The following is an 11,205-nucleotide window of genomic DNA, read 5'->3' as shown; positions in this document are numbered from 1 at the left end:
TTGACATTGTAATTTACTTTCTGCAACTTTGGAAATGTTGCGCAACACTTCCCCTTAATAATTTAATTTTTCAACTCCCCCGCCACGAACTCACTCAAACATGTTTGGCGACTAGCTTCTCAAACTGGATTTTCCACTCAAACCTTTTTCCCCACCCGCATGTTGCGGCAACAATGCTGAAAACATTTCTCATCGCGAACGCGGCCGGCGAACGACTTGAACGCGGCCGAACAGTTTTCAAGTGATTTTCTGAGCGTGCGGGTTGTGCTAACGGTAAAAGAAAATTCATCTGAACTGGGCTTTTCAATACCAGTGCATATTTGGTCCTTTGGTGCGTTTCGGTGTTTTGTGGTGTGCAAATGAAACAATATCAACAATGATATAACGAAATTACCTAACCAAAATATTTAAATAGCCCTGGCAGTTTTATTTAAAAAAAATTAACTGAAATCGTTGTTTTTTAGGCAGTGAAATAAATGAATTATATTGCTCCTGCTAATAGCGTGAAAAAATATACAAATCGTAAAAGCAAATTCAAAGTAAACATTTACTTACTCATTTATTAAAAAAAAGTTTATATATAAATTATTAACAGCTCCCATTGTCTCGAAATCCTCTTTTTTTATTAGAAGATTTTTAGTTTAACTTGTGATCTCGTCAATATGTTAGCGCCGGCTCCATGAAATACAATTTTTAAAGAAAAATCTGATAATTTTAAAGCAATTTATAGGATTAGGAATTAAATCATACTTATCCAATAAAAAATCCCAGCTTAAGCTGACACAAAAATTATCCCTTTTTTATTTACCACAAAATTCCTAAAAATTGGCTCGACAGGAAGGGCTATTAAAAATGAAGCCCAAAACTTTTAACGACTTTTCATTTATGCAAAAATCCCAGGCCGGAGTCAATAAAATAAATAATTATAATAAATAGAACACAGAGAAAGTGGGTCCATAAGCCCACAATTCCGGGAAAGGATTACTTTGTCGCGTCTTGCGTTTCTTACTAGAAAATCCTTTTCGCGCTCAGCTTCCTGACCGACACAAAAAAGTTGCCCATTCTTCACGTCTTTGAGGTTTTTGTGTTTTTTTGCTTCTGCCAGGCTGCAAACAAAGTAAAAGTTACAGCGAAAGTTATTGTGCAACGTGAAGCAAGTGTGGCAAAAAAGAATAAAACGAATGCAACGGCAAGTTTAATTCGATTTTAGTGCGTAACAATCAGTGTGAAAAAACAGTGAGGAAGAAGTCTTACCTGTCTGCGAGCAGGTGCTATTTGTGTGTGCGTTTTCTGTGGAAACAGCAGGAGAATTGTTAAAGTGGATTAGTAGACAGCTCCCTCTCTTCCGCACTGCTCTTGGATTTTTTATTGGATGAGCGTGTCAAATCTTTCAACTTCTGCTTGCCGTAAGTCCTAAAATTGTACACGCCTAACTGTAAAAGCCCCAAATTCACACTTAAATCCGTTAACCAACTTTTCATTTATTTTGCAGTTTAAAAAAATATGACTTTTATTCAACTTCTTTGCTAGATTTTTTCGAAACTAAATTTGCTATACTAAAACTCTCTTTTTTGGGGCTAAATAATTCGTTTAGTTGTAGACTTATACATTTTTTAAATACCGACCAAACGCTTTTTTGAAAGTATTAAAGATGATATATTTTCCCTTATAACCCAAGGAGCAACCATAAAATGGGATTGGAGAATAACCCATTTCCATATTCTAGTAAAAAATGTTATAATTTAAAACCAGCAATATAAATATAAATTCGAGGTATCGCACTCAGATTTAGGTCTCTAAAACACCCAAAGCGTCTCGCCTAGCACTTTTATAGAAAATCCATTCGGAAATGTTGATAATAGCCAAAATCTCACTATGTAAAACCCTTTATTGGTTTACCACCGGGAAATGCATCAATTTTCATGCTAAGAGCCTCTACGGATCGAAATTTACGCTGAAGAGAAAGCAATCAGCTCGTGGCCCCAATAAAGTTGTCATAAATATAACAGATGCTCAGGTCCCAATCTAAATCGTCGTAAAGTGCACACACACAGACGAGGGCTTAATAAGCCTGCTAATCTGAGGTCCACACACACGCACCAAACAGAACAAATGCCGAGAGTTCTTTCATAAGCTCCGAGTGCCTAAAAATGTTCCAGACAGACTCACACAATGGGAATTGCGCCGGAGATGTCGTCGTACTTTTTAAGTAAATTATAAAGCATTCAAAAATGGTTTTTGTTGAATGCGTGCTGAAAAAACAACAAGTATGAAATGAAATAAAGCGGCAAAAGTATGCAAAAAGTCAACGGCAGTTGAAAGAGTCGGCCAGACAGACTGGAGAGCTTGTGCGGCGGCAGCTGGGGGGAAAAGCCCAAGGTACGAAAGGAAATTCAGACAATGTGGGGAATGTCATGGAGTGTGTCTGCCTTCAAGTCCTGTCTGCGTACATAGATGATCCTATTGCCACTTTGGCAACTGTCTTTTCATTGTCCAACGTTTTCAACTTCTTTCACAACTTGTTCTAAAGGCTGGCCAAGTAAGATTTGTACGGTTTAAAGTTAGCGTCTAGTTTCGGATTTTAGAAAAAAAACCGTTGGGTAATTGGTTTTTATTTTACTTTTCTAATGTGCTAACAAAGCTTCTGAAAAAATGCTACTTTAGAAAAATATTTAAATAGTCTAATATTAAATTTTTTGTAAGTAGAAACATTCGATATTTACATTTCGAGCATATCAAATTGAGATGTCGCTTATCAAGTCAAAATTGATACCACATAATATCAAATTGATCAACGTTTTATTTTTTGGGTGTACAAAAATGATAGGGCGACCAAATTGTGTATGGTTATTTTCAGTTCGTAGGCTTTTGTATAGAATTACCTTAAAAAGAATGTCACAGGGCTGACATTTATCGTACACATAATTTTAATTTTGAACCCGAATGAAAATGTGACGTTATTTAAATTCTATTCCTCTATTTAAACTTTTAAAAAAACATTCTCCAAGAAGACAAGGTCCTTATCATTTAAAGTCAAAAAGTAATCTCAAAAAAAAAAATATTATTAAAAAAAAAATATTAAATAGCCGATTTACCTAAATAACAGAAAATACGAACACTACACATGCACTATATACTTATTTATATGTAGGCAAACCATAATTTTAGCGCAAAGCTTAAATAAATATTTTCTTGCACATTAAAATCTTTTTTCTTGTGCTTGGCTTAACGCACCCCATAACCCCCTAAGCCATTACGCCCCAGCTTCAATCCAATTATCGTCTAATAAAGTATTTCCTCAATCTCCCCAATTTTGAAGACGCATTTTACGATTTTATATATAAAGCTTTAAATGCGCTTTAGCACAGATTTTGGTGCTGCTTAAAATATTATTAAAGAAAGCTTAAAAGTCTCAATTTAAGAGTAAATTCTAGGGAATGAGAAGGGATGGAAGGCGATTTAAGAAACGGGATGCTTTTAATGCAGCTGCTTAACGGCAATCCCGAACTTTCAAATCCGGCCAAGGTACTAAATTATGAAACTGCATCCAGCTCCCTTCACCTCCGTGCAATCCTCGCCAAGTTAAACACTTGAAATCTGCCACAAAATCAAAGAGCAGACTCGCAGACCGCCAGACATGCGAACCTTTTCTAGAGTGCCTCACGGGCACCGGCTAAAAACGTCGACGATGAAGTTTTGTGCAAGTTGTTTGGGTAGTCAAGTCTCGGGGGTTTGCTGGGAGATGTCTTGGCACCACCTGGCCTCCTGGTTACCCCCAATCCCTGACACATATTCTGGGAAATTAAAACAAAAAAAACTTGGTAACATCTTGAGCGAAATAGAACTCTACTCCGCTCCTTGGTTGCTCCATTTAACTCGCATTCCCATTTTGCGATCTGGAAATAAATCTTTGAATAGCTTTAACATGTTTTCAACTTTCTTGTATGCCGCTCATGCTCGTCTCCTGGCTTGATTTATACATAGTAAATAATTTATTAGTTGTAGAATTCTTTGTCTCTCCATAAAATGGTTCTGCTGTGTGTGTGGCTAGACCAAATTTAAGTGCCCATAATTTTTGAATCGGTTTTTACTGCCGCTGACTCTGCGGAATGTGCGGCTGATTGAATATTTTTGGACGTTATGGTTTGCTGTATCGATTTTTAAAACTACAGGGCCAAAAACCGTCCGTGGCTAATCTATTTACTAATATATTTGATCAAGTTTGTTCTTAAAAATAATTTAGTACACATTTTATTAATTTCAAATTAAATATATAGTTTACTAAATTTTTTAATTTTGTTTATTTAATATACTTTTCTAACTGAAAAATTAATATAAATATAATTTTGTATGGTTTTTAATAGGATTAATAATTTTTTAAACAATTAAACAAAGTTATCAGTTTTATTGGTTATGCCCAAGATCTATCTTTAAAAAATGTGTGTATTTTGACTTAGTTGTGCTCTGCAATTCAGTTTCTTTCACTTGGGTTCGTAATCACAAATAAAAACCTTATTCATTTTGAGCTTTTCATCATTAAGCACCGCCAATTTCCTCGGTGTAAGCAGAATAACTGAATGAAATTCATTGAAATCGAACTCTCTTCAGTTTTGAAGGCAACGATGTTGATGTTGCGCATGGAAATGGCGAAGATGGAATGACGGTGAAAGGCAGGCGGGCTCCTCCTCCGTCGTCCTGTCCAATCACACTGCCACTTTCGCCCCCTCCGTCATCTTGATGCCGTTTGACATGAGCGCCGACTTCGACGGAACTGTCGGCACTATTTGAAACTTATTGCTCGCTCGCCTGTCAACGCAACATCGTCGAGTCGAAAAGGTGAACGAGGTGGAGGAATTGGGGTAGTGATAGGGAATTGGAATTGTGGATTGGGGATTGGGGAATCGGAAAAGCTGCCAGAGGAGGGGAAAACTAGCCCCATGGGAGCGGGTACCTTCAATTTTTCAGTATTTTCCCATTTAGATGGCTACAAATTTGATCGGACAAGTATTCCAGTTCCCCTGTGCCCATTTTCTGAATTTCCATTCCCTTTTCAGCTTGTTAACTCACCGCATATTTGGTTGGCCTTTGTATGATAAGTAGATGCAACTACCTGTGCGTGGGCTTCAATCATGCGTTGCACTTTCGATTGGGCCTTGACTAATGACGGGCAAACACCATTGACACGCCCTTTTGCAATTGCCCAACTATGGGTAAAAAAAAAACCTAAAACTAAACAAAGAGATGCCCGAGGAATTGCAGAAGTAGTGCTTACCGAGGGGAGATTATATACTTTTTCGGAATAAAATATTACATTACAAGTTTTGCATTTCTTGTCATTTCTAAATAATATTTCATTTTATTTTGCTCCCATCAATTTAATTTGTTTTTGCTGATGAATATCTAAAATGACCTTTTAAGTCTTTAAATCCCCTCTTGGCTAACTCATTTAAAAAATCGGTTAAAATAATTTAGGGGGAGGCTTAGTCTTTTGGGGGTGGGTTCTGTGTAACCGATTTAGTAACGAGCTGATTAGCCTGTAAACTGCGCAATTCGCTATTCTTCTTTTTATCGTTGGAATTTTGTCCGCTTTTGGGCCGTGTCGATGCTGTAACTGACTGACGAATTGATGGCTTGTTGATGGCCTGTTGACTGATAATGATATATGGCTATTGAAATGTCAAAATTAATAAGCCCTGATGGTCGTTTAATGAGCCCGCCATCGTCATCGTTTCGACGGTTTTGCGTCATCAATTGAAACCGCTCCGCGCAAAACGAGTTTGTCTGTCTGGGTGGCCACTTGGGCTCAGTCTATGAAGACTGATTTCTCCATGACGGATTTGATGAGCTGTGAAAGAATATGACTTGGCACCGCAATGAGAAGATTCTGGTAAATACAAATGGAAATAGCGTGTTAAAATCTTACGAAAGCACGGAATTCATGAAATGAAATAAAATCACAAATATTTCTGTAGGTCTTTGACCATATGATTTATTTTGTTCCTGTCAGAAATTAATTTAAAATTTCGCCTATATGAATAAATTTGAATTTAATGAATTATGTTTGATGCTCGGCTGGCATGCGGTATATGTCCCCAAGCTTCCTCCTCTGCTGCCTTTTCCGTACTCTCCTGAAGTACTCTGCTTCGCGAAGTTCCTCCTGATCCCGGTTGTTGGTTGGAAGATCCGTGGGATAGTGGACGCTGCATACGGATTTGGCCTGCTGCTGAACACCGATATCACTTTCCCGATCGCGAACTTCCCCAAAAAATCTTTTCAAAAACCCTCGCTTTTTCGGTGCTGAATATACGGATGATTCTGGACTAACCTCATCGTGGCTTTTAGTTTTAGCTGACTTCATTTTGGATTTCCTTAGAGAGCGGCAGCGCATGAAATGAGCTAGTCTTCGGAACAAACTGCTGGCACCGCTTCCCAGGCTCGAGTCGAGTTCAACCTCCTTCACTCATAGAAATTTTTACCTAAATACTAGAAAAGTCGCCCTAAAACCGAGGTCGCCCTAAAACTACGAAAAATTTTCTTATTATACGGGTGGCTAGCCCTAAAGTTACGAAAAATCGCCATGGAAAATATTTTTTAGGGTTAGTTTTTCCAAAAAGGCCAATTTGCCCTGTTTTTTAGGGCGAATTTTCATGAGTCGACTCCAAAAGTAATTCCTTATTTTTAGGGCGAAATCGCCTTAAAACGTTAAACAAAATAGCAAAAAAAATTTTCTGAAATTGCCCTAAAAACAAGGAAGAGTCAAACGAAATTTTAAGACGCAATTAATGGATACATATGTAATACATGTGTGTATGTGTGTGTGGTTGACAGGTCAAAACAAGTGAATGTGTGTGTATATTAGGGCGGACCTTTTTCTATGAATTTTGATGCTGAGCGCATTTGACTTTAGAGAAGTCCACCCTTTTTCTTCTTCTTTGCTACTTTTCGTCCGTTGCAGTGGCAAGGGTGGGGGTAGAAAGAGTTGCATTGTCTAGACTTTGTCATAATTTTTCGGGCGCTTGGCGGCGAAAGACGTGTTTGTGAAAAAGTGAAAAATGTAAACGCTATTAAAGGACTTGGGAGGCGATTCTTTCTCTGTTTTCTGGTGAGTACATACATATATAATTGTGCAATTTGGATATTAATAACTAATTGAATTTACATATCTGTAACAGAGAAAAATGCAGCTGAAACTTAAAAAGATTTGACTGGAAGCAGCGGTCCAGATGTAGAGTTTTGGAAGTGTGGCAGAACAAAGTAAGAACATTAATAAGAGTATACATATATGTATGTGATGCAACAGAATATACACATGTATACAGATGTATATATTTACCAGAAATCTGTATTTATGCACCGGACAAACCGCATTCACAAGTGCATATGCCAAAATAACCCCCAAATTTCTATTGCGTCATTTCGTCAGTAACCGAAATTTGCTTTTGTTGCTTCTTTTTTTCCAGAAGTAGCAGCAAACGCAATCGCAGGCTAAATGAAAATTCTGACTGTTAGTAGTGCATTTTTATATTAATTTCTAACAATTTTATTTCTTGTTTTAGATTGAGAACGTCTTTGAGATCCAGCTTCCGCAAACCACTTTTCGCACTTTTTAAAAGCGAAAGTAAGGGAATAAAACTGCTCAAATCTTTGGAAAGCCACGCTGAAGGTATGTGCTTTTTCTCTTTTTCTTTTCTCATTCAATAAATAGACTGTTTTTATTTAATAGAGATACAATCAACTTTAATTTTTGCAATGACAAAAAAGGACGGCGGGAGCAAGAACGCGAAGCACACCAAGCCGTTTCTTGGTTTGGAAGGCTACTGTTGGGGAACTGCAAACACATCTAAAGGCATTGACGGAAAATTGCTAATCCGGAAAGCCGAAACTGCAACCATTCAGCTGCAACGTGGGAACAAGCCCTTTTTGACCTTGTTGAATTTCCAGTTTACCTATCAGAGGTTTATTTATAGAATGCCAACCTTATTGAAAAGTATTGATGTGTGCTTCAAAATATTTTTTGTTTTAAACCACGACATTTATCCAAAAAATGTTTTATGAAATTCATTTAGAGTCTGATAAGAAAGGTAAAGCTTTAACTCTTGAAGGATTATAAAACCTTAAAACTGTAACTATTTTAAAGAAACAATCTGTTCATTCCAAAAAAAAATATTATTTCTATGCATTCAATTAGAAGTAAAATTTGATAATCAGTACTTATTGTAATAAACCTTAAAAGACCTAAAATTCCCTCCGGCGGAAGCACAAAACCTAAGGACCAAAAAATACATTAAGCCAAAACATTATTTTTAAGATCGATGTAATTCTTTTAGCAATAAGAATAAGTAGAAAAGTATGTAAATGTATATAATTAGAAATTGTGTAAATAACAACAAACAAAAATATAAAAAAAACAAAAAAAATATAATGAAATCGTATTTTTATTTATGAAAAAAAGCCGGGAAATTTTGGGGAGCACTTTGCTTTTTTTAGAGCAATTCGCCTATAAATCCAGAAAAACGCCCTAAATTTATAAAAATCTGCCTTTAGTTTCAGGATATTTTTTCATATTTCTAGGGCAATTTGCCCTAAAATCCAGAAAAACACCCTAGATTTATGAAAATCTGCCTTTAGTTTAAAGGTATTTTTTCCGATTTCCAGGGCAATTCGCCTATAAGTCCAGAAAAATCGCCCTGGATTTAAAGGAAACTGCCTTTAGTGTAAGGGTCTCATTTCCTATTTTTAGGGCAATTAGCTTTGAAAATAGAAAAATCGCCCTAGATCTACGAAAAATCGCCCTAAATATGTGACAAATTCACCCGTATTTTTAGGGCAATTTGCCCTAATTTTGTTGCCTAGTCGCCATTGACCCCCGTTTTAGGGCGATTTTCCTTGTTTTTAGGGCGATTTTACCGGAAAATTTCTATGAGTGTTGATCTTCTGTTCCTGCAGCTGTTTATCTTTCTGCAACTTTAAGCTCTTCTGCCTTCTGTTAAATTCATCCATTTCGGGGCTTAAAGTTCTTGCAGCAATGCGTCGATACTTGATCATATCTTCCTCAGAGTCACGAATTTGCGATCCGCTTTCATCTTGGAAGCTGGTGAGACTGTTGATACGATTCAGGCTGTCAGAGGCTGTTGAAGATTGTGGGCGAAAGTTTGAACGCCCACCGGCCATGGGACGACCTTGCGAAATGGTGGGTTGAGCCTGATCCTTGGGGGCGGAACTTCTTGCCTTTTCTGCGGGCTTACTCTCAGGTTTCGATGCAGCAGTGGGCTAGAATGCAAATTAGTTTAATCTACGAGCTACTAAATATTGCAAACATACAATTTTGTTAGATTTCAGAATATATCGTAAATAAATAATTGTTTAAAATTAAAAAGAAACAAAAATTCCAAGCACATTGCTCATAAATTAAGAACATTTGATCTTTTGAAATTAATGTTTTTAATATCAGCACCAAATGGTGAGAAGAGAGTTTTTAACAATTAAAATGTAGTTCTGTTTTTAGCACAAATTAATTGAAATGAAAGTAGATTGTTTTTTAATTTTTGTATTTCTGGGAGGATAGGAGGATCGGAGATAGGAGTAAAGGATAGGAGAAAAGTTAAATTGAGTTTTTAACAATAAAAATGTAGCTGTTTTTAGCACAGATTAATTTAAATCAAAAAAGTTTGATTTTAAATAACGGATTTTTGGGAGGATCTTTGGTTTAATATATTTCAAATAAGTTGCAATTACCTGGTTATAAGCTCCATTTGTGTGTTGACAAAACGATGGAGGTATCAGTTCTGGATGTAGAGGCGCAGCTTTTGGGATATTCACGGGCTGTGGCCTGCCATACCAATATTGGTAGTTGCCTTGCGGATTCGATGGTTGTTGACTGTGATACGGCAGCCAAGAACGAGGGTTATATACTGCTCCAATCTGTGGCTGTAACTGGGCGAAATAATATTGCTGCTGTTGACGTTGCTGTTGCTGCAGTTGCTGCTGTAGAAGTTGCTGCCGTTGCAATTGCTGCTGTTGCTGGGCCATTAAAGGATGCTCCTGTGGCAAGGACATCGTCTGGTGTCTCTGCAGTTGCTGGTGTTTCTGCAGCAGCTGCTGCTGTTGGTATTGAGCCATCCCGGTTGGAACGTATGTCTGCCGCATGGACATATCATTCAAGGTGTAGCGAAGCCAACTGGACAAGGCCAAGCTCAAGTTATCGTCCGACTGTGAAATGTATTGCAATATGAGCAATGTTTGCAATAGAGGAGTGTACAAGTTGATTGAAAGCCAAACAGTTTTGACTTCCAACTGAAATCACTCAAGCTTAATAGTTGTTTAATTTGAAAACCTTTATATATTTATGGAGGTGAGATTGGTCTTTCAATATGAATTTCTATGTTTTTTTCATACGGTTTCACTCCTTACGATATACATAACTTAGAAGTGCTTCCCTTTAAATCGTTCTTAAACATAATACTGGTTTCAAAACAACTTACGCGAAGATTCCGGGTGCGAAACAGATCGTCCTGCTCGGAGCTGAAGCCGAAAAGTGCCAGCAGCGAGTTTTCCGCTCTCTGTTTTTTTTTGTTAGTGCATTGTAACGGGCAGCTTTCCCCTCTGTCCATATCCAAAGGGCACCTTTGGTTCGATCGGATTGTTGTCGGAAGTCAAGCCATTGACGAACTCATCTGCGGCCGGAAGGGCTCCACCTTTATCCGATGGACCAAACATATGGAGTTTAAGTCGTAAAAGAAATTCCTGAAATTATAGTGCTGCCAAACTCAATTTTGATTTTCAACTAACCCCATAGTCGGTGCTTTTTTGTTGTTCCGGTTTTGCCAGCCTCCCAAGATTGACGTGACTGGCATTTGTTGAATACATTTTTGATGATCAAGGCGGGATGAAATTTAATTGAAATTAATTTTAAATGACTAAAGCAATGAAAGGTAAATGTTGAGACCCATCAACGCCGCTCTTCCGCTTAAGTTCCCTTACAAAAGCACGCAATCTGTGCATTGAAATGTATTTCACTTTGTATTTTTTGGTCGGAAAGGGTGATTCCCCCTTACTCTGTAAACACCTGCCGCATTGTATGTGCATTTCTCCCTTCGCGCTCATTGCCCGACTTTTGCTATGCTTTCTGTCTGCTAATTAAAAGTTCAATGCGCAACATTTCTAACAAAGAACAACAGCGACAACCACCAGTATTGACAATGGCAA

The 11,205-nt window shown here is 37.5% G+C and overlaps 2 protein-coding genes across 10 annotated transcripts in view; one reads left to right on the top strand and one right to left on the bottom strand.

The window, feature by feature from the left end:
- Positions 1–212: 212 nt before the first annotated feature.
- Positions 213–11,205, top strand: part of nolo (no long nerve cord) — a 67,609-nt gene continuing 56,616 nt past the window's right edge. For 4 of the 9 annotated variants that reach the window (XM_070211829.1, XM_070211828.1, XM_070211823.1 and 1 more), the window contains exons 1-2: positions 213–331; positions 1,106–1,406. The gene's annotated coding sequence lies outside the window, so the exon portion shown is untranslated. Of the gene's footprint in view, positions 332–900; positions 1,407–11,205 lie in introns of all 9 variants that reach the window. The other 5 variants (XM_070211824.1, XM_070211827.1, XM_070211826.1 and 2 more) reach the window with 5 other exon arrangements.
- LOC138912048 (PAX-interacting protein 1-like) lies at positions 5,962–10,818 on the bottom strand. The gene is made up of 3 exons (XM_070211831.1): positions 10,482–10,818; positions 9,736–10,209; positions 5,962–9,270 (listed from the first exon to the last, which is right to left on the bottom strand). Exons 1-3 carry the CDS (start codon positions 10,608–10,610, stop codon positions 8,893–8,895), a joined length of 981 nt encoding a protein of 326 aa, XP_070067932.1. The 5' UTR covers positions 10,611–10,818; the 3' UTR covers positions 5,962–8,892.

This window comes from Drosophila takahashii, chromosome 2L, assembly GCF_030179915.1.
Source record: "Drosophila takahashii strain IR98-3 E-12201 chromosome 2L, DtakHiC1v2, whole genome shotgun sequence".
NCBI classification, from domain to species: Eukaryota; Metazoa; Arthropoda; class Insecta; order Diptera; family Drosophilidae; genus Drosophila; species Drosophila takahashii.
This window is presented reverse-complemented; position numbering and strand designations above follow the sequence as displayed.

Coding starts and splice junctions, on each gene's coding strand:
- LOC138912048 (XM_070211831.1), bottom strand. CDS start 10,610: ATGGACAGAGGGGAAAGCTGCCCGTTACAATGCACTAACAAAAAAAAA. Junction 10,210..10,481: donor TTCGCACCCGGAATCTTCGC/GTAAGTTGTTTT, acceptor TACATTTCACAG/TCGGACGATAACTTGAGCTT. Junction 9,271..9,735: donor CAAATGGAGCTTATAACCAG/GTAATTGCAACT, acceptor TTTGCATTCTAG/CCCACTGCTGCATCGAAACC.